The following is a 24,022-nucleotide window of genomic DNA, read 5'->3' as shown; positions in this document are numbered from 1 at the left end:
CTAGAGAAAACCCTCACACAGAAACGAAGACCCAACACGGCCAAAAATAAATAAATAAATTAATTAATTTTAAAAAAAAGAATTAGTCTCCAAGAAGAGCCAGTTTTGATTTCTGGAATAACAGCATTTCCAGCAACCTTTTCTTTTTTTTAGAAGGAAAGCAATACTATTTGGTTGTTTATCTTTTCATGCTTGGAATCCGGAAGTTAAAGATTCAATCAATATAATTTTGGTGGGTTTTTTAAATTTTTATTTCATTTTTTATGTTTTTATTACAGTCATACCTTTTATTTCACTTTTCATGTTTTTTTAATTGAGGTATAGTTGATTGACAATATTATATTACTTTCAGGTATATAACATAGTGGTTCATAATTTTTCCATTTATACTCCATTCAAAGTTTTTATAAAATAATAACTATATTCCTAGTGCTGTACATAGCATCCTTGTATCTTATTTATTTTATACCTAGTAGTTTGTGTCTCCTAATTCCCTACCCTTATCTTGCCCCTCCTCCTTCCGTCTCCCCACTGGAAACCACTAGTTTGTTCTCTATATATGTGAGTCTATTTGTTTTATTATATTCATTTGTTTGTTTTATTTTTTTGAGATTCCACATACAACTGATATCATACAGTATTTGTTTTTCTCTGTCTGACTTATTTCACTAAGCATAATACCCTCCAGGTCCATCCATTTGGTTGCAAACAGCAAAATTTCATTCTTTTTTTATGGCTGAGTGGTATTCTACTGCATATATATGTACCACATCTTCTTTATAGTATTCTGCTTATGTTTTCTTTTAGGAGTTTTATTGATTCCAGTCTTACATTTAGGTCTTTAATCCATTTTGAAGTTATTTTCCTATATGCTGTGAGAAAATGTTTTAATTTCATTATTTTACATGTAGCTGTCCAGTATTCCTAGCACCACTTATTGAAGAGACTGTCTTTTCCCCATTGTATATTCTTGCCTTCTTTGTCATAGATTAATAGACCAGAAGTGCATGGGTTCATTCCAGGCTGTCTATTCTAACCCATTGATCTATGTATCCGTTTTTGTGCCAGTACCATACTGTATTGATGACTGTAGCTTTGTAATATAGTCTGAAGGGAGCATGATACCTCCAGCTCTGAGGCTTTTCTCAAGATTGCTTTGGCTATTTAAGATCTTTTGTGTTTTCATACACACTTTAGAATTTTTTTCTACTTCTATGAAAAATAGCACTGATATTTTGATAGGAATTGCATTGAATCTGTACATTGCCTTAGGTAGTATGATCATTTTTACAATGTTAATTCTTCCAATCCATGGACACAGTATCACTTGTCATCTTTTTTGTCCTCTTCAGTTTTTTTCTTCAGTGTCTTAGTGTTTTCCAATGCTTTAATGTCTTAAAGTTGTCCAGTTTTCCAACTCCAATTAAGGAGTTTTAACCTCCTTAATTAGGTTTTTTTTTTTTTGATGGATGGTAAATGGGATTGTTTTCCTAACTTCTCTTTCTGATAGTTTGTTCTTAATGTGTAGAAATGTAACAGATTTCTGTATATTAATTTTGTATCCTGAAACATTACTGAATTCATTGATGAGTTATAGTAGTTTTTGGTGCTGCCTTTAAGATTTTCTATGTTTAGTACCACATCATCTGCAAATAGTGACAATTTTACTTCTTTCTTTTCAATTTGGATTCCATTTGCTTCTTTTTCTTGTCTGATTGCTACGGCTAGGACTTCCAATATTATGTTGAAGAAAAGTGGCAAGAATGGGCATCCTTGTCTTGTCCCTGATCTTAGAGGAAATGCTTTTAGCTCTTCACTTTTTAGTAGGCTGTTAGCTGTGGGTTTATCATATATGGGCTTTATTATGATGAGGTATGTTCCTTCTATACCCAGTTTGTGGAGAGTTTTTAATTGTAAGTGGATGTTGAATTTTGTCAAAACCTTTTTCTGCATCTATTAAGATGATCATATGATTTTTATTCTTCAATTTCTTTTTTTTTAAGTAGAGTTGATTTACAGTGTTGTGATAGTTTCTGGTGTACAGCAGGGTGATTCAGTTTTTGTATATATATGTTATTCTTTATCAGATTCTATTCCATTATAGGTTATTACAAGATATTGAATATAGTTCCCTGTTCCATAGAGTAGGTCCTGGTTGTTTTTCTACCTTATATATAATAGTGTGTATTTGTTAATCCCAAACTCCTAACTTATCACTCCTCCTTTCCCCTTTGGTAACCATAAGTTTGTTTTCTGTGTCTGTGAGTCAGTTTCTGTTTTGTAAATAAGTTCATTTGTGTCTTTTTTTTAGATTCCACATATAAGTGATATCATGTGATATTTGTCTTTCTCTGACTTCACTTAGTATGATAATCTATAGGCTCATTCACGTTGCTGCAAATTACATTATTTTATTCTTTTTTATGTCTGGGTAATATTTCATGGTATACATATATACCATATCTTCTTTATCCATTCATCTAGTGATGGACATTTAGGTTGCTTCCATGTCTTGGCTATTGTAAATAGTGCTGCTATGAACATTGGGGTGCATGTATCTTTTCAAATTAGAGTTTTCTTTGGATATATGCCCAGGAGTGGGATTGCTGGATCATATGGCAACTCTATTTTTAGTATTTTGAGGAACATCCATACTATTCTCTATAGTAGCTGCACAAGTTTACATTCCTACCAACAGTGTAGGAGAATTCCCTTTTCTCCACACCTTCTCCAGCACTTATTATTTATAGACTTTTTGATGATGACCATTCAGACTGGTGTGAAGTGATATCTCATTGTAGTTTTGATTTGCATTTCTCTAATAATTAGCAATATTGAACATCTTCTCATGTGCCTTTTGTCCATCTCTATGCCGTTTTTGGAGAAATGTCAATTTAGGTCTTCTGTCCTTTTTTGATTGGTTTGTTTTTTGGATATTGAGTTGTATGAGCTGTTTGTATATTTTGGAGATTATTCCCTTGTCAGTCGCATCACTTGCAAATATTTTCCCAGTCTGTAGGTTGTCTTATTGTTTTGTTTCCTTTGATTAGGTCTCATTTGTTTATTTTTGCTTTTATTTCTTTTGCCTTAGGAGACAGATCCAAAAAAATATTGCTACAATTTATGTCAAAGAGTATTCTGCCTATGTTCTCTTCTGGGAGTTTTATGGTGTCATGTCTTATAATTAATCCTTTAAGCCATTTTGAGTTTATTTTTGTGTATGGTTTGAGGATGTGTTCTAAGTTCATTTATTTACATGCAGCTATTCAGCTTTCCCACCACCACTTCATGAAGAGACTGTCTTTTCTCCATTGTATTTTCTTGCCTCCTTTGTCAAAGATTAATTGACCATAGGTGTGTGGGTTTATTTCTGAGCTCTCTCTTCTATTGCAGTGATCTATATGTCTCTTTTTGTGCCAATACCATGCAGTTTTGATTGCTGTAGCTTTGTAGCATTGTCTGAAGTCTGTGAGGTTATGCCTCTAGATCTCTTCCTTTTTCCTCAGGATTACTTTGGCAATTCTGGGTCTTTTTGTGGTTCCACATAAATTTTAGGGTTATTTGTTCTAGTTCATTGAAAGATGTCATGGGTAATTTGATAGGGATTGTATTAAACCTGTAGATTGCTTTGGATAGTATGGCCATTTTAATAATATTAATTCTTTCATTCCAGGATCATGGGATATATTTCTATTTCTTCTAATCATCTTCAATTTCCTTTAAAAATATTTTATAGTTTTTGGGATATAAGTCTTTCACCTCCTTGGTCAGGTTTATGCCTAAGTACTATTTTGTTTGTTTGGTGCAATTTTAAAGGGGATTTTTTTTTAACTTTCTTCTTCTGATATTTCATTGTTAGTGAAAAGAAATGCAACCAATTTCTGTATGTTAATCTTGTATCCTGCTACCTTGCTGAACTCATTGATCAATTCTAGTAATTTTTGTGTGGAGTCTTTAGGGTTTTCTATATGTGTATATGCATCATATCATCTGCATATAATGACAATTTCACCTCTTCCCTTCCAATTTGGATACCTTTAATTTCCTTGTCTTGTCTGACTGCTGTGGCTCAGAAATTTGATACTATATTGAATAGAAATCATGAGAGTGGGTATCCTTGTGTCGTTCCTTGAATCTAGTGAGAAGGCTTTCAACTTTTCACCACTGAGTATTATGTTGGCTGTATTTTTGTCATAAATAGCTTTTATTATTCTGAATTATGCTCTATACCCACTTTGGTGTGAGTATTTTTTATGAAAGGATGTTGAATTTTATCAGATGCTTTTTCTGCATCTATTGAAATGATCGTGGGGTTTTTGTCTTTTCTTCTGTTGATAATGGTGTATCACATTGATTGATTTACATATGTGGAACCATCCTTGTGACCCTGGGATGAATCCAGCTTGATCATGGTATATGAAAAAGGATTTTTATATGTTGTTGGATTTGGTTTACTAATATTTTGTTGAGGACTTTTGCATCTATATCCATCAAAGATATTGGCCTATAATTTTCTTTTTGGTAGTGTCTTTGTCTGGTTTTAGTGTCAGGGTTATGGTGGCTTCATAGAATGACTGCAGGAGTGTTCCCTTCTTTTCAGTCTTTTGGAAGAGGTTGAGAAGGATTGGTATATATTCTTCTTTGTATGTTTATAGAATTCCCCAGTGGAGCCATCTGGTCCTGGACTTTTGTTTGCAGGGAGGTTTGGGTTTTTTTTAATTATTATTACAGATTCTATTTCACTTCTAGTGATTGGTCTGTTCAATTATCTATTTCCTTTTGATTCAGTTTTGGCAGGCTGTATGTTTCTAGAAACTTTTCCATTTCTTCTAGGTTGTCCAATTTGTTAACATATAATTGTTCATAGTATTCTCTTTTATTTTTTGGGTATTTCTACGGTATTGGTTGTTATTTCTCTTCTTTCATTTTCTTATTTTCTTTCTTTGGGTCCTCTCTCTTTCCTTCTTGGTGAGTTCCTCACTTTGTTAATGTGGTGTTTCACAGCGATTGATTTGTGGATTTGAACCATTCTTGCATCCCTGAGATAAATCCCACTTGATGAAGATGTATGATCCTTTTAATGTATTGTTGAATACGGTTTACTAATATTTTCTTGAGAATTTTGCATTTATGTACATCAGTGATATTAGTCAGTAGTCTTTTTTATTATATCTTGGTCTGGCTTTGGTATAGTGTAATATTGGCCTTTTAGAATGTGTTCAAAAGTGTTTCTCTCTCTGAAACTTTTTGGAATAGTTTGTGAAGGATAGGTGCTAACTCTTTTCTAAATGTTTGGTAGAGTTTACCTGTGAAGGACCTGGTCCTGGACTTTAGTTTGTTGGATTTTTTTATTACTATTTTAATTTCATTACTGGTAATTTTTCTGTTCATGTTTTCTATTTTTTCCAGGTTCAGTCTTGGGAGGTTCTACATTTCTTGGAATTTGTCCATTACTTCTTGTTTGTCCATTTTATTGGCATACAATCATTTATAGAACTCTCTCATGATTCTTTGTATTTCTGTGGTGTTTGTAACCTCTCATTTTTCATTTCTGATTATATTGATTTGAACCCTCTGTCTTTTTCTCATTTTTTTCATAGTGAATCTGGCTAAAGGTTTATCAATTTTGTTTATATTTTCAAGACAATTGCTCTTAGATTCACTGATCTTTTTTTTCTTGTATTGTTGTGGGGTTTTTTTTTTTTTTTGATCTCTATTTCATTTATTTCTCCTCTGATCTTTACATTTTCTTTCCTACTGTTAACTTTGGGTTTTCTTCATTCTTCTTTTTCAAATTCCATTAGGTGTAAGGTTAAGTTGGGTTTTTTGTTGGTTTTTTGGGGGGAGGGTTGTTTGTTAGGTTTTGGTTTTGGGTGGGTTTTTTTTTCAATTTTTTCTTGTTTCCTAAGGTAGGCTTGTATTGCTATAAATTGCAATCTTTGAAATGCTTTTGCTGCATCCCATAGATTTTGGACTGTTGTGTTTCATTTTTGTTTGTCTACAAGTATTTTTTGATTTCCTCTTTGATTTCTTCAGTAATCCATTTGTTGTTTAGTAGCATATTGTTTAGCCTTCATGTGTTTGTGTATTTTGCAGTTTTTTTCTTGTAGTTGATTCTAGTCTCATAACATTATGGTCAGAAAATACACTTGATATGATTTCATTTTTCTTAAATTTACTGAGACTTATTTTGTCACCTAACATGTGATCTATCCTGGAGAATGTTCCATGAATACTTGAAAGGAATGTGTATTCTTCTGCTTTTCGATGGAGTGTTTTATGTATATCTATTAAGTCTATTTGGTCTAGTGTGTCATTTAAGACCAATGTTTCCTTATTGATTTTCTGTCTGGATGATCTCTCCATTGATGTAAGTTGAGTGTTAAAGTCCTCTGCTATTATTGTGCTACTGTCAATCTCTCTAATTATGTTTGTTAATATTTGCTCTATGTATTTAGGTATTTATGTTGGGTGCTTATATATTTAAAATTGTTATATCTTCTTCTTCGCCCTCGATCATTGTAAAATTCTTCAGTCTTTTTACAGTCTTTGTTTTAAAGGCTATTTTGTCTAATTATTGCTACTCCAGCTTTCTTTTCATTTACACTTGCATGGAATACCTTTTCCATCCCCTCACTTTCAGTCTGTGTGTGCCTTTTGATTTGAAATGAGTGTCTTATAGGAAACATATATGTGGATCTTGCTTTTTTATCCATTCAGCCACTCTGTGTCTTTTGATTAGAGCATTTAGTTCATGTACATTTAAAGTAATTATTGATAGGTATGTACTTATTGCCATTTTGTCAATTGTTTTGTGGTTGTTGTTGTAGTTATTTTTGTGTTCTTTCTTCTTTTGTTCTCTTCACCTGTGGCTTGAGGACTATCTTTAGTGTTATGTTGGGATTTTTTTCTCTTTTTTTTGTATGTCTATCATAGATTTTTGTTTTGTTATTACCATGAGGTTTATATATAGCTATATGCACATATATAAACACACAGATATACATTTTTAAATTTTAAGTTGCTGATCTCAATTTAAATTGCAGAAGGACTTCCGGGAAGATGGCAGAAGAGTAAGACGTGGAGATCACCTTCCTCCCCACAGATACACCAGAAATACATCTACACGTGGAACAACTCCTACAGAACACCTACTGAACGCTGGCAGAAGACCTCAGACCTCCCAAAAGGCAAGAAATCCCCCACGTACCTGGGTAGGGCAAAAGAAAAAAGAATAAACAGCAACAAAAGGATAGGGATGGGACCTGCACCAGTGGGAGGGAGCTGTGAAGGAGGAAAGGTTTCCACACACTAGGAAACCCCTTCGCAGGCAGAGACTGCAGGTGGTGGTTGGGGGGGGGGTTAGCAGCCACAGAGGAGAGCACAGCAACAGGGGTACAGAGGGCAAAGTGGAGAGATTCTGGCACAGAGGAAGGGCCGACTGGTACTCACCAGCCCAAGAGGCTTGTCTGCTCCCCCAATGGGGTGGGTGGGGCTGGGAGCTGAGGCTCGGGCTTCAGTCGGAGCGCAGGGAGAGGACTGGGGTTGGCGGCATGAACACAGCCTGGGGTTAGTGCACCACAGCTAGCCAGGAGGGAGTCCAGGGAAAAGTCTGGACCTGCTGAAGAGGCAAGAGACATTTTCTTCCCTCTTTGTTTCCTGGTGTGTGAGGAGAGGGGATTAAGAGCGCTGCTTAAAGGAGCTCCAGAGACGGGTGCGAGCCACAGCTAAAAGTGCAGATCCCAGAGACAGACATGAGATGCTAAGGCTGCTGCTGCCGCCACCAAGAAGCCTGTGTGTGAGCACAGGTCACTATCCACACCCCCTTCCGGGGAGCCTGTGCAGCCCACCACTGCCAGGGTCCCGTGATCCAGGGACAACTCCCCCGGGAGAATGCACAGCGCACCTCAGGTTGGTGCAACATCACGCTGGCCTCTGCTGCTGCAGGCTCGCCCTGCACTCCATGACTCTCCCTCCCCCCGGCCTGAGTGAGCCAGAGCCCCCGAATAAACGGCTCCTTTAACCCCGTCCTGTCTGAGCAAAGAACAGATGCCCTCCGGCGACCTACACGCAGAGGTGGGGCCAAATCCAAAGCTGAGCCCCCAGGAGCTGTGAGAACAAAGAAGAGACAGGGAAATCTCTCCCAGCAGCCTCAGCAGCAGCGGATTAAAGCTCCACAATCAACTTGATGTACCCTGCATCTGTGGAATACATTAATAGACAACAAATCAATCCAAATTAAGGAGGTGGACTTTGAGGGCAAGATTTATTATTTTTCCATCTTTTCCTCATTTTGTGAGTGTGTATGTCTATACTTCTGTGTGAGATTTTGTCTGTATAGCTTTGCTTCCACCATTTGTCCGAGGGTTCTATCCACCCGTTTTTTTTAAAAATTTTTTTCTTAAAAATTATTTTTTATTTTAATAACTTTATTTTACTTTATCTCCATTTCTTCTTACCTTCCTTCCCTCCTTTAGACAAGAATTATCCCAAATTGAGGTGGTGGACTTTGAGAGCAAGTTTTATGATTTTTTCCCCTTTTCCTCTTTTTGTGAATGTATATGTGTATGCTTCTGTGTGACATTTTGTCTGTATAGCTTTGCTTCCACCATTTGTCCCAGGGTTCTATCTATCCGTCTTTTTGTTTTTTGGGTTTTTTTCCTCTAAATAATTTTTCTTTATTTTAATAAATTTATATATTTTATCTTACTTTATTTTATTTTACTTTATCTTCTTTCTTTCTTTTTTTCCTTCCTTCCCTACTTTCTTCCTTCCTTCTTCTCGCCCTCCCTCCTCCCTCACTCCTTTCTTTCTTTCTTTCCTTCTTTCTTTCTACTTCTACTAATTCTTTCTTTCTACATTTTCTCCCTTTTCTTCTGAGCTGTGTGGATGAAAGGCTCTTGCTGCTGCAGCCAGGAGTTACTGCTGTTCCTCTGAGGTGGGAGAGCCAACTTCAGGACACTGGTCCACAACAGACTTCCCAGCTGCACATAATATCAAACGGCGAAAATCTCCCAGAGATCTCCATTTCAACACCAGCACCCAGCTTCACTCAACAACCAGCAATCTACAGTGCTGGACACCCTATGCCCAACAAATAGCAAGACAGGCACACAACCCCACCCATTAGCAGAGAGGCTGCCCCAAATCATAATAAGTCCACAGACACCCCAAAAAACACCACTGGACGTGGACCTGCTCACCAGAAAGAGAAGATCCAGCCTCATCCACCAGAACACAGGCACTAGTCCCCTCCACCAGGAAGCCTACACAACCCACTGAACCAACCTTAGCCACTGGGGACAGACACCAAAAACAACGGGAACTACGAACCTGTAGCCTGCAAAAAGGAGACCCCAAACACAGTAACATAAGCAAAATGAGAAGACAGAAAAACACACAGCAGATGAAGAATCAAGATAAAAACCCACCAGACCTAACAAATGAAGAGGAAATAGGCAGTCTACCTGAAAAAGAATTCAGAATAATGATAATAAAGATGATCCAAAATCTTGGAAATAGAATAGACAAAATGCAAGAAACATTTAACAAGGACCTAGAAGAACTAAAGATGAAACAAACAATGATGAACAACACAATAAATGAAATGAAAAATACTCTACATGGTATCAATAGCAGAATAACTGACTCAGAAGAATGGATAAGTGACCTGGAAGATAAAATAGTGGAAATAACTACTGCAGAGCAGAATAAAGAAAAAAGAATGAAAAGAACTGAGGACAGTCTCAGAGACCTCTGGGACAACATTAAACGCACCAACATTCCTATTATAGGAGTTCCAGAAGAAGAAGAGGAAAAGAAAGGGACTGAGAAAATATTTGAAGAGATTATAGTTGAAAACTTCCCTAATATGGGAAAGGAAATAGTTAATCAAGTCCAGGAAGCACAGAGAGTCCCATACAGGATAAATCGAAGGAGAAACATGCCAAGACACATATTAATCAAACTGTCAAAAATTAAATACAAAGAAAACATATTAAAAGCAGCAAGGGAAAAACAACAAATAACACACAGGGGAATCCCCATAAGGTTAACAGCTGATCTTTCAGCAGAAACTCTGCAAGCCAGAAGGGACTGGCAGGACATACTTAAGGTGATGAAGGAGAAAAACCAACAACCAAGATTACTCTACCCAGTAAGGAACTCATTCAGATTTGATGAAGAATTTCAAAGCTTTACAGACAAGCAAAAGCTGAGAGAGTTCACCATGACCAAACCAGCTCTACAACAAATGCTAAAGGAACTTCTCTAGGCAAGACACAACAGAAAGAAAAGACCTGCAATAACGAACCCAAAACAATTAAGAAAATGGGAATAGGAACATACATATCGATAATTACCTTAAATGTAAATGGACTAAATGCTCCCACCAAAAGATACAGATTGGCTGAATGGATACAAAAACAAGACCCATATATATGCTGTCTAAAAGAGACCCACTTCAGACCTAGAAACACATACAGACTGAAAGTAAGGGGATGCAAAAAGATATTTCATGCAAATGGAAACAAAAGAAAGCTGGAGTAGCAGTTTTCATATCAGACAAAATAAACTTTAAAATAAAGACTATAAGAAGAGACAAAGAAGGACACTACATAATGGTCAAGGTTTCGAACCAAGATGAAGATATAACAATTGTAAATATTTATGCACGCAACATAGGAGCACCTCAATACATAAGGCAAATACTAACAGCCATAAAAGGGGAAATCGACAGTAACACATTCATAGTAGGGGACTTTAACACCCCACTTTCACCAGAGGACCGATCATCCAAAATGAAAATAAATAAGGAAACACAAGCTTTAAATGATACATTAGACAACATGGACTTAATTGATATTTATAGGAAATTCCATCCAAGAACAATGGAATACACATTTTTCTCTAGTGCTCATAGAACATTCTCCAGGATAGATCATATCTTGGGTCACAAATCAACCCTTGGTAAATTTAAGAAAATTGAAATTGTATCAAGTATCTTTTCTGACCACAACGCTATGAGACTAGATATCAATTACAGGGAAAGATCTGTACAAAATACAAACACATGGAGGCTAAACAATACACTACTTAATAACGAAAGATCACTGAAGAAATCAAAGAGGAAATCAAAAAATACCTAGAAACAAATGGCAATGGAGACACGACGACCCAAAATCTATGGGATGCAGCAAAAGCAGTTCTAAGAGGGAAGTTTACAGCAATACAATCCTACCTTAAGAAACAGGAAGCATCTCGAATAAATAACCTAACCTTGCACTGCAAGCGGTTAGAGAAAGAAGAACAAAAAAAACCCAACGTTTGCAGAAGGAAAGAAACCATAAAAATTAGATCAGAAATAAATGAAAACGAAATGAAGGAAACGATAGCAAAGATAAATAAAACTAAAAGCTGGTTCTTTGAGAAGATAAACACAATTGATAAACCATTAGCCAGTCTCATCAAGAAAAAAAGGGAGAAGACTCAAATCAATAGAATTAGAAATGAAAAAGGATAAGCAACAACTGACACTGCACAAATACAAAAGATGATGAGAGATTACTACAAGCAACTCTATGTCAATAAAATGGACAACCTGGAAGAAATGGACAAATTCTTAGAAATGCACAATCTGCCAAGACTGAATCAGGAAGAAATAGAAAATATGAACAGACCAATCACAAGCACTGAAATTGAAACTGTGATTAAAAATCTTCCAACAAACAAAAGCCCGGGACCAGATGGCTTCACAGGCGAATTCTATCAAACATTTAGAGAAGAGGTAACACTTATCCTTCTCAAACTCTTCCAAAATATAGCAGAGGGAGGAACACTCCCAAACTCATTCTATGAGGCCACCATCACCCTGATACCAAAACCAGACAAGGATGTCACAAAGAAAGAAAACTACAGGCCAATATCACTGATGAACATAGATTTAAAAATGCTCAACAAAATACTAGCAAACAGAATCCAACAGCAGATTAAACGGATCATACACCATGATCAAGTGGGGTTTATTCCAGGAATGCAAGGATTCTTCAATATATGCAAATCAATCAACATGATACACCATATTAACAAATTGAAGGAGAAAAACCATATGATCATCTCAATAGATGCAGAGAAAGCTTTGACAAAATTCAACACGCATTTATGATAAAAACCCTGCAGAAAGTAGGCATAGAGGGAACTTTCCTCAACATAATAAAGGCCATATATGACAAACCCACTGCCAACATCATCCTCAATGGTGAAGAAATGAAAGTATTTCCACTAAGATCAGGAAAAAGACAAGGTTGCCCACTCTTACCACTCTTATTCAACATAGTTTTGGAAGTTTTAGCCACAGCAATCAGAGAAGAAAAGGAAATAAAAGGAATCCAAATCAGAAAAGAATAAGTAAAGCTGTCACTATTTGCAGATGACATGATACTATACATAGAGAACCCTAAAGATGCTAAAAGAAAACTACTAGAGCTAATCAATGGATTTGGTAAAGTAGCAGGATACAAAATTAATGCACAGAAATCTCTGGCATTCCTCTACACTAATGATGAAAAATCTGAAGTGAAATCAAGAAAACACTCCCATTTACCATTGGAACAAAAAGAATAAAATATCTAGGAATAAACCTACCTAAGGAGACAAAAGACCTGTATGCAGAAAATTATAAGACACTGATGAAGGAAATTAAAGATGATACAAATAGATGGAGAGATATACCATGTCCTTGGATTGGAAGAATCAACATTGTGAAAATGACTCTACTACCCAAAGCAATCTACAGATTCAATGCAATCCCTATCAAACTCCCACTGGCATTTTTCACAGAACTAGAACAAAAAAATTCACAATTTGTATGGAAACACAAAAGACCCCGAATAGCCAAAGCCATCTTGCGAAAGAAAAGTGGAGCTGGAGGAATCAGGCTCCCTGACTTCAGACTACACTACAAAGCTACAGTAATCAAGACATTATGGTACTGGCACAAAAACAGAAATATAGATCAATGGAACAGGATAGAAAACCCAGAGATAAACCCACACACATATGGTCACCTTGTCTTTGATAAAGGAGGCAGGAATGTACAGTGGAGAAAGGACAGCCTCTTCAGTAAGTGGTGCTGGGAAAACTGGACAGCTACATGTAAAACTATGAGATTAGATCACTCCCTAACACCATACACAAAAATTAGCTCAAGATGGATTAAAGACCTAAATGTAAGGCCAGAAACTATCAAACTCTTAGAGGAAAACATAGCAGGACACTCTATGACATAAATCACAGCAAGGTCCTTTTTGACCCACCTCCTAGAGAAATGGAAATAAAAACAAAAATAAACAAATGGGACCTAATGAAACTTCAAAGCTTTTGCACAGCAAAGGAAACCATAAACAAGACCAAAAGACAACCCTCAGAATGGGAGAAAATATTTGCAAATGAAGCAACTGACAAAGGATTAATCTCCAAAATTTATAAGCAGCTCATGCAGCTTAATAACGAAAAAACAAACAACCCAATCCAAAAATGGGCAGAAGACCTAAATAGACATTTCTCCAAAGAAGATATACAGACTGCCAACAAACACATGAAAGAATGCTCAACATCACTCATCGTTAGAGAAATGCAAATCAAAACTACAATGAGATATCATCTCACACCAGTCAGAATGGCCATCATCAAAAAATCTACAAATAATAAATGCTGGAGAGAGAGTGGAGAAAAGGGAACCCTCTTGCACTGTTGGTGGGAATGTCAATTGATACAGCCACTGTGGAGAACAGTATGGAGGTTCCTTAAAAAACTACAAATAGAACTACCGTATGATCCAGCAATCCCACTACTCGGCATATACCCTGAGAAAACCATAATTCACAAAGAGTCATGTACCAAAATGTTCATTGCAGATCTATTTACAATAACCCAGAGTTGGAAACAACCTAAGTGTCCATCATCAGATGAATGGATAAAGAAGATGTGGCACATATATACAATGGAATATTCCTCAGCCATAAAAAAACGAAATTGAGCCACTTGTAATGAGGTGGATAGACCTAGAGCCTGTCATACAGAGTGAAGTAAGTCAGAAAGAGAGAGACAAATACCGTATGCTAACACATATATATGGAATTTAAGAAAAAAATATCATGAAGAACCTAGGGGTAAGACAGGAATAAAGACACAGACCTACTAGAGAATGGACTTGAGGATATGGGGAGGGGGAAGTGTAAGCTGTGACAAAGCGAGAGAGAGGCATGGACATATATACACTACCAAACGTAAGGTAGATAGCTAGTGGGAAGCAGCCGCATAGCACAGGGAGATCAGCTCGGTGCTTTGTGACCTCCTGGAGGGGTGGGATAGGGAGGGTGAGAGGGAGGGAGATGCAAGCGGCAAGAGATATGGGAACATATGTATATATATAACTGATTCATTTTGTTGTAAAGCAGAAACTAACACACCATTGTAAAGTAATTATACTCCAATAAAGATGTTAAAAAAAGGAAAAAATAAATAATAAATTGCATTTTAACAATCCTGCAATCTAAGTTCTCTCCCACCATGATTTCTGTTTTTGACATCATATTTTACATCATTTTTGTTTTGTGTACCCCTTAATTACTTGTTGCTGACTAAATGCTTTTATTGCTTTTGTCTTTTAACCTTTCTACTATCTTCGTACATGTATATTTACTTTTACCAGTGAGACTTTTCCTTTCGTAATTTTTCTGTTTTTAGTTGGGCCTTTTTCACTTGGAGAAGTACCTTTAACATTTCTTGTAAAGCTGGTTTGGTGGTGCTGAACTCTTAGAGCTTTTGCTTGTCTGTAAAACTCTTCATCTCCATCAAATCTGAATGAGAGCCTTGCCAAGTAGAATATTCTTGGTTGTAAGTTTTTCCCTTTCATTATTTTAACTATATCATGCCACTCCCTTCTGGCCTGCAGTTTCTGCTGAAAAGTCAACTGATAGTTTTATGAGAGTTCCATTGTATGTAACTTCTTGCTATTTTTTTTTTTGCTGCTTTTAATATTCTTTCTTTATCTCTAATTTTTGCCATTTTAATTACAATTGACTTGTTGTGGTCCTCTTTGGGGTGATCCTGTTTGGGACTCTCTGTGCTTCCTGAACCTGGATACCTATTTCCTTTCCCAGGTTCAGGGAGTTCTTCAAATATATTCTCTGCCTCTTTCTCTCTTTTCTTCTTATGGTACCCCTATACCCTATAATGTGAATGTTAGCATGTTTGACATTGTCTCAAATGTCTCTTAACCTATCCTCATTCCTCTTTTTCTTTTTTCTCTCCAGCTTCAGTGATTTCCACTACTCTGTCTTCCAGCTCACTGATCTGTTCCTCTATATCATCCAATCTACTGTTGATTCCTTTTAGTGTTTTCTTCATGTCAGTTATTGTATTCTTCATCTCTGTTTGGTTCTTCTTTATATTTTCTAACTCTTTGTTAAAACTTCTGACTTCTCACTCTGTTCATTCAATCTTTTCCTCACTTCTTTGATCATCTTTATCATCAGTCATTACCTTGAACTCTGTATTGGGTAGATTGCCTCTCTCTACTTCACTTAGTTCTTCTTCTGGGGTTTTATCATGTTTCTTCTTTGGGAACATATTCCTCTGTCACCTCATTTTGTCTAGTTTTCTGTTTTTATTTCTGTGTATTTGGTAGGTTTCTTAAATTTCCTGACTTTAGAGAAGTAGTCTTTTGTAGGAAATATCCTATGCATCCTGGCAGTACACTCCCCTCTGTCAGCAGAGCTATGTGCTCTAGGGTTGCCCCCTATGTGGGCTGCATGGGTCTTCTTTTGTGGCAGGTTGACCACTGTGAGTGCTCTGGTAGGTGTGGCTGGCCCCTGGTCTAGTTGGTTGCCTGTCAGCTGCTGGTTGTGGGGCCGGGTCATGACACAGCTGACTGCTGAGCCACTGGTGGTGACATAACTAATGATGGCCCACTGGTGGTGGAGCTGTGGGTCCTGGGGTGGGTGTTGTGGAGCCTGTGTTCCCATGTCTAGTGTTGGCCTGCTTTGGGGCTGATTTCTGACACAGCTGGCTGTGGGTTCTGAGGTTTCTCAAAGCTGTTGTTGGTCCACTGGTGAGTGGGGCTGGATTCCAGGGTAGCTGGCTTAGGGGCCCAAGATTTATCAGAACTGGTTTTGGTCTATTGGTGGGCAGGGCCCAGGCCCAGGAAGTCCTAGGGCTGATGTAGGCTTGCTGATGGGTTGGCTGGCTCCTGACAAGGCAGGCTGAAAGTTTGCAGTGGTCATGGTACTGGTATCTGCCCACTAGTCTGTGGGACCAGATCACAGGGTAACTAGCTGGAAGACCTGAGGATCCCTGGTCTAGTGCTTGTGCATTGGTGTATGGGGCTGGTTTCTGGGCCTTCTGGTGGACAGGGTCTTTTTCCATGGCAGCTGTGGGCTCAGGGGGTCTTATGGAAACTGGTCTGCTGATGAGTGGAGCTATATCTTCTCCTGACTATCTGCTTGATCTGAGGCTTCCCAGCACTTGCTCCTACAGGCTGGTGGGCAGGGCTGGGGCCAGTCCTAGTGCTGATAAGCTGGAGGGAGGACTCCACAATGGCACTTGCAGCAACAGTGTCCACATGGTAGAACGAGCTCCCCAAAGTGGCCACCGTCAATGTCCATGTCCCCAGGGGAGCTCCACGTGCCTCCTTCTCCTCTGGAAGACTCTCCAAGATCAGCAGGTGGGTATGACCCAGGCTCCTTTCAAGTAATTTCTTATTCCCTAGGTGCTGGAGTGTGTGAACTTTTGTGTGTGTCATATAATAGTGGAGTCTCTGTGTCCTCCTGTCTTCTGGCTCTCCTGAAAGTAAACCCAGCTGGCCTTCAAAAACAAATGTTCTGGGGTCTCGTCTTCCTGGTGCAGGACCCCCGGGATGGGGAGCCTGATGTGGGGCTCAGACCCATTTCTCTTTGGTGAGAACCTCTGCAATTGTAATTATCTTCCCGTTTGAGGGTCACCCACCCAGAGGTATGGGTCTTGACTTACCGTGTCCCTGTCCCTCCTACCTGTCTTGTTGTGGTTCCTTCTTTATATCTTTAGTTGTAGAAGATATTTTCTGTTAGATTCCAGTCTTTTTCTTCAATAGTTGCTCTGTAAATACTTGTTTTGGTGTGTCCATAGGAGAAGGTGAGCTTAAGGTCTTTCTACTCCTCCATCTTGGCCACCTACCTCCAGAATTATTCTACATTTCTATTCCTTAGTGCTACATTTTCTTTTGTCAGATTGCACAGACCTTTGTTACTCAGCATCTTGCCACATCCATTCTTTTTTGTCCAGTGGTAGCTTGCAGACCCACTTTTTGTAGTTATGGACTGAATGAATTCTACAGCATATGTATAGGTGGAACTAAGGATGCCACTTCAGCACAAATATTTTTAATAATACTTTAGTCATTTTAATATATATTCTAATGAGTTTTAAGTCCTGCAGAAGAAAGGAAAGAAGTGGGTATTACCAACTGAATTTCTCTTTCAGGAATCCTTTGAGAAGGCAAGCTTGAGTAGAAGCAGCAGTGGAGCAGGAAGCCTGAAAAGTGAGCTTTCAGAAAGCACAGACCTGCCGCCTGAGGGCTTCCAGGCCCCCTGTGATAAGGACGAAGACCGAGCCTGTGCTGGAATCTTGTCAGATGATAACTTCAACTTGGAAAATATTGAGAAAGGTATTTCTAGTGAAAGGGTTACAACAAGAATGAACTCTTGACTTCTTTCTGTTTCAAGGTTCATTTTCTCTTTATTTTTTTAATTAATGTGCAGATATATATTCAGAGTTCGATGATGAATTGGACACTTTGGATAACTCAAGCAGCTCCAGTTCAAGCCCTTTGAAGGAATCTACATTCAGTAAGTTTTCTTTTTACCAGTTTGTGGGACTTCAGCAGGTAGAGGTCTGGGAATCATACTTGGGAGTCAAGTAGATGTCATCACACTTACATAAATGAGTAGTTTGTTTCTCAGGTGTAATGCTAATTAGGACAGGTGTGTCTGTCAGTCTTACAGAGCCCAAAGGCCAACGGGCACTGTGGTTTTCCATTGCCTCCAGTCAAATGAACAGTTTCATTATTTCTTCCAGCAAATGCAGGTTCTAACTGGGGAGTGGAGATAACTTATTTGGAGACAGACTAAATAACCACAGGAGTAATGGAAGTGACCTTTCATGAGTCTGTTGATTAGAGGTCAGAAACCTGGAGAAGAAATTAGTCTTGGTGTAGACTAAGTTTTGTACAATTTTATTTACATTAATATAAAGGGATATATTTTCCTTAAAACACTAAAGTAAAATAAATGTTTTAATTGTTTAGAATTATAAAAAGAAGCTATGTAAATTCAGTAAATATGTTCATCTTTACTCTTAATTTGAAACAGTAAAAAAAAAAAATCAGACTGGGGTATGAGAAAGTAAAGATATATTTAGATAAAATTTAAAGAATCTTCCTCACAGAAAGATAGGATTCAATTCCCTGAACAAATCTGAAACTGAAATAAAAGATCAGTTAAAATAGAAAATGGAGAGAAAAAAATAACTCTTTAAAAAGAGTAAATTGATGGAATATTAAATAAGATAGGTAGAAATACTCTGAAATAAATTAAGTCTAAATAATCCCCTCTCATCAATGACTATACTGTGAAAATTTCATAATAAATGGTTTAAAATAGTGTCCCTAAGGATCAGAGTAGAACTCTAAGGATTTTGCTTCATTCTTTGTCCCTTTTGAAAATTAATTGGTCCATAAAAATGGAGAATAGATGTTCCAGATTTTCTGGGGCAACCCCAAATTCCAACACTCTGTTCTGTTTTCCCTATAAATTCCTGCCTGATAAATAAAATGTCTTGATTTGCAATTGGGAAAACATGAATATTATGCAGTAAAAATATTTGTGCATTTAAACATATGTAGGAAATTCTAGAAGCAATTAATTACTAACTGAGATGAATTTTTAGATGATGGGATATTATGTATCCCCAGTAACAAGGATGGGGAGGGTCAGTGGGGAAGTGATAAAGGAAAGTTGGACCCTTACACTTTCATGTGGTTACTTCTAGCTTTCTTGGTAAGGGATTTAGGATGATTATGACACAGATATTTTATGAACTTTTTAGCTACTAACAATGGAGTTTCTTTGTTTAGCACCTTTTCTTTGAGAAAAGACCTTTAAACAAACCTGTCAAGTAAATAGTAATATGCAATATTATATTTTGCTGATGCTATAATAAATGAAGACAGTCTTTACAGTAGGCACAATTGGTTAGATATTTTTTAAACAAACAAATGAGTGAATAAATAAAAGATCTGCCACAGGAAAATGTTAAGTTATTTTTATTTTATTGTTTCAGTCACTTTAAAGAGAAGTTTTAGTGCTTCAGGAGGAGAAAGACAATCCCAAAAAAGGTATGTAGACATTGAGCTCCTAGAAATATTTTTAGACTCTGCAGAGCTGAGCTTTTGGTGGCTAAATTGATGCCTGATAACAGAAGTTATGTGGGTATGTGGTACCAGAGGCTATTGGAGCCCACCCTCCCAGAACTGATTGTACTTTACCAAGGAGTGTACTGGGAAGAGCACTAAGCTTGGGCCTGGGTTTTAGTCTGGCTTTGTGATCCTCAGCCACTCAGTTAGTCTCTCTGAGCTCAAGGGTGGCCCAGGGAGGTAGGGCTTCATGAAATCATCTGGAGGTGTGGCTCCTTATACCTTGTTTTTCTACACCCCTGGGGTATAGGTCTTATGCTCATTGCAAACGTGGCAAATGTGGATCACATCACACCCACATCCAGCCAGCAGGAAGTGGGATGGGAAATAGAGACATGCCCTTCATTTTATGGATATGACCCAGACGTTGTGTTCTTCCCTCCTGCTCACAGATCAGTGGCCACATCTAGCTGCAAGGGAGAATGAATATGTTTGGAGGATTCTGTTTTAAAAGAAGGAATTGTTATTTTGGAATGACTAGCAGTTTCTGCAATAGTTGTCTCTTGGGCTAAGAACTAAAATGAAACTCTTTGATTTGGCCTTTTGCAAGTCCCTGGTAACCTTCATAAGAGCTTTTCAATGGCCTTGGGTGAGGCTGGTGGTGGGAAGCCTGATCATGGTGGTTTTAGAAGTTACAGAGGCAGAGATGGAGAGCAATTGAAGAAAGGAGTGGGCTGACAGTGAGCTGGTAGGGAATGTTTGATGGAAAAGGGCCTTCTAGGATCAGGATGACTGTGGGGTGTGTGGACTGAGGAGAAGCAGCTTATGGAGAGGAGAGATTGAAGATGGTTCCCAGTCTCAGAGCAGCTTGGAGCTAGAGAGCAGGCCTGAAGGGATAGCCATCAACTGTGTCTGAAGAAAGAGAGGCAAAGATAAAATTAAGCTAGAGAGGCAGAGGAGAGGGATATTAGGGAAGATTGTACTTGGTGTTTTTGATTTTGGACACACAAAGCATTGAGCGGTAGCTTGCAGTGAGCAGCGGCTGGAAGCAAGACCTTAGTTCCCTGACTGGGAATCAAACCCTGGTCACCTGGGTGGAAACCAGGAATCTTAACTGCTAGACCACAGGGACAGCAGCTAGAGTCTAAATCCCCAGTCCTTGTCTGCCTTGTAAGGAGGAATCTGACAAGGAGACAGTTGGTATAGAAGAAAGTAAAGTGTTTACTAGAAAAGCAGAGTAGATGCGGAAAGACACACTGGTGAACTCAGCAAGAGAGTTGCAGAAGTCCCGCCTTTGGGAAGTTTAAATCCTTTATAAGGGGGCAGTCTTCTGGACCTTTGTCTTCTTGGCCAATCGACTTGCTTTGACCCCATGGCTAATTTATCTCAGGACCCTCCCCTCCGTATGCACACACACCTCAGTCAAGATGGATTTCATCACAAGGGTGTCTGAGAGGGAAAACAGCAAGACATTATGGTCTGGCCTCCCCTGCCTTTTTGACCCCATGGAGCCTTCCTGCATACCTGTAGTGCTTTCCTTCTTCCAAGGATGGGAAATGTGTGACTTCTTGATCTTCTAACAGAGTTTAGCCCCTCTTTCTTCCTGCCATAAAATTGTCCAATGTCTAGTTATTTACCCTATTCCTGTTGTTGTTCCTTTTTTTTTTTTTTACCTTTATTGGAGTATAACTGCTTTACAATGGTGTGTTAGTTTCTGCTTTATAACAAAGTGAATCAGTTATACATATACATATGTTCCCAGATCTCCTCCCTCCTGCATCTCCCTCCCTATCCCACCCCTCCAGGTGGTCAAAAAGCACCGAGCTGATATCCCTGTGCTATGCAGCTGCCTCCCACTAGCTATCTTACACTTCGTAGTGTATATATGTCCATGCCACTCTAACGCCTCATCACAGCTTACCCTTCCGGCTCCCCAAATCCTCAAGTCCATTCTCTAGTAGGTCTGTGTCTTTATTCCCGTCTTACCCCTAGGTTCTTCTTGAACATTTTTTTCTTAAATTTAATGTATATGTGTTAGCATACGTTACCTTTCTCTCTCTTTCTCACTTACTTCACTCTGTATGACAGACTCCAGGTCCATCCACCTCATTACAAGTAGCTCAATTTCGTTTTGTTTTATGGCTGAGTAATAATCCATTGTATATATGTGCCACATCTTCTTTATCAATTCATCCGATGATGGGCACTTAGGTTGTTTCCATCTCTGGCTATTGTAAATAGAGCTGCAATGAACATTTTGGTACATGACTCTTTTTGAATTATGGTTTTCTCAGGGTATTGCTGGGTCATATAGTAGTTCTATTTGTAGTTCTTTAAGAAACCTCCATACTGTTCTCCATAGTGGCTGTTCCAATTCACATTCCCACCAGCAGTGTAAGAGCGTTCCCTTTTCTCCACACCCTCTCCATCATTTATTATTTGTAGACTTTTTGATGATGGCCATTCTGACTGGTGTGAGATGATATCTCATTGTAGTTTTGATTTGCATTTCTCTAATGATTAATGATGTTGAGCATTCTTTCATGTGTTTGTTGGCAGTCTGTATATCTTCTTTGGAGAAATGTCTATTTAGGTCTTCTGCCCATTTTTGGATTGGGTTGTTTCTTTACTTGTTATTGAGCTGCATGAACTGCTTATAAATTTTAGAGATTAATCCTTTGTCAGTTGCTTCATTTGCAAATATTTTCTCCCATTCTGAGTGTTGTCTTTTGGTCTTGTTTATGGTTTCCTTTGCTGTGCAAAAGCTTTGAAGTTTCATTAGGTCCCATTTGTTTATTTTTGTTTTTATTTCCATTTCTCTAGGAGGTGGGTCAAAAAGGACCTTGCTGTGATTTATGTCATAGAGTGTCCTGCCTATGTTTTCCTCTAAGAGTTTGATAGTTTCTGGCCTTACATTTAGGTCTTTAATCCATCTTGAGCTTATTTTTGTGTATGGTGTTAGGGAGTGATCTAATCTCATAGTTTTACATGTAGCTGTCCAGTTTTCCCAGCACCACTTATTGAAGAGGCTGTCCTATCTCCACTGTACATACTCCCTCCTTTACCAAAGATAAGGTGATCATATGTGCATGGGTTTATCTCTGGGCTTTCTATCCTGTTCCATTTATCTATCTTTCTGTTTTTGTGCCAGTACCATAATGTCTTGATTACTGTAGTTTGTAGTGTAGTCTGAAGTCAGGGAACCAGATTCCTCAATCTCCATTTTTCGTTCTCAAGATTGCTTTGGCTACTCGGGGTCTTTTGTGTTTCCATACAAATTGTGAATTTTTTTGTTCTAGTTCTGTGAAAAATGCCAGTGGGAGTTTGATAGGGATCACACTGAATCTGTAGATTGCTTTGGGTAGTAGAGTCATTTTCACAATGTTGATTCTTCCAATCCAAGAACATGGTATATCTCTCCATCTATTTGTATCATCTTTAATTTCTTTCATCAGTGTCTTATAATTTTCTGCATACAGGTCTTTTGTCTCCTTAGGTAGGTTTATTCCTAGATATTTTATTCTTTTTGTTGCAATGGTAAATGGGAGTGTTTTCTTGATTTAATTTTCATATTTTTATCATTAGTGTAAAGGAATGCCAGAGATTTCTGTGCATTAATTTTGTATCCTGCTACTTTACCAAATTCATTGTTTAGCTCTAGTAGTTTTCTTTTAGCACCTTTCGGATTCTCTATGTATAGTATCATGTCATCTGCAAATAGTGACAGCTTTACTTCTTCTTTTCTGATTTAGATTCCTTTTATTTCCTTTTCTTCTCTGATTGCTGTGGCTAAAACTTCCAAAACTATGTTGAATAAGAGTGGTGAGAGTGGGCAACCTTGTCTTGTTCCTGATCTTAGTGGAAATGCTTTCAGTTTTTCACGATTGAAGACGATGTTGGCTGTGGGTTTCTCATATATGGCCTTTATTATGTTGAGGAAAGTTCCCTCTATGCCTACTTTCTGCAGGGTTTTTATCATAAATTCGTGTTGAATTTTGTTGAAAGCTTTCTCTGCCTCTATTGAGATGATCATATGGTTTTTCTACTTCAATTTGTTAATATGGTGTACCATGTTGATTGATTTGTGAATATTGAAGAATCCTTGCATTCCTGGAATAAACCCCACTTGATCATGGTGTATGATCCTTTTAATGTGCTGTTGGATTCTGTTTGCTAGTATTTTGTTGAGGATTTTTGCATCTATGTTCATCAGTGATATTGGCCTGTAGTTTTCTTTCTTTGTGACATCCTTGTCTGGTTTTGGTATCAGGGTGATGGTGGCCTCGTAGAAGGAGTTTGGGAGTGTTCCTCCCTCTGCTATATTTTGGAAGAGTTTGAGAAGGATAGGTGTTACCTCTTCTCTAAATGTTTGATAGAATTCGCCTGTGAAGCCATCTGGTTCTGGGCTTTTGTTTGTTGTAAGATTTTTAATCACAGTTTCAATTTAAGTGCTTGTGATTGGTCTATTCATATTTTCTATTTCTTCCTGATTCAGTCTTGGCAGGTTGTGCATTTCTAAGAATTTGTCCATTTCTTCCAGGTTGTCCATTTTATTGGCATAGAGTTGCTTGTAGT

General features: G+C 38.0%; 1 protein-coding gene across 1 annotated transcript in view; it reads left to right on the top strand.

The window, feature by feature from the left end:
• NEK10 (NIMA related kinase 10) overlaps positions 1-24,022 on the top strand; it is a 312,540-nt gene that overhangs the window by 177,985 nt on the left and 110,533 nt on the right. Inside the window, exons 28-30 of the mRNA XM_060021364.1 lie at positions 17,518-17,701; positions 17,796-17,882; positions 19,375-19,429. Of these exons, the coding sequence (XP_059877347.1) occupies positions 17,518-17,701; positions 17,796-17,882; positions 19,375-19,429 (326 nt within the window). The remainder of the gene's footprint in view (positions 1-17,517; positions 17,702-17,795; positions 17,883-19,374; positions 19,430-24,022) is intronic.

The sequence above is a fragment of the Delphinus delphis genome, chromosome 10 (assembly GCF_949987515.2).
Source record: "Delphinus delphis chromosome 10, mDelDel1.2, whole genome shotgun sequence".
Lineage (NCBI taxonomy): Eukaryota > Metazoa > Chordata > Mammalia > Artiodactyla > Delphinidae > Delphinus > Delphinus delphis.
The sequence above is the reverse complement of the archived record's forward strand: the minus strand, read 5'-3'. Positions and strand labels throughout refer to the sequence as shown.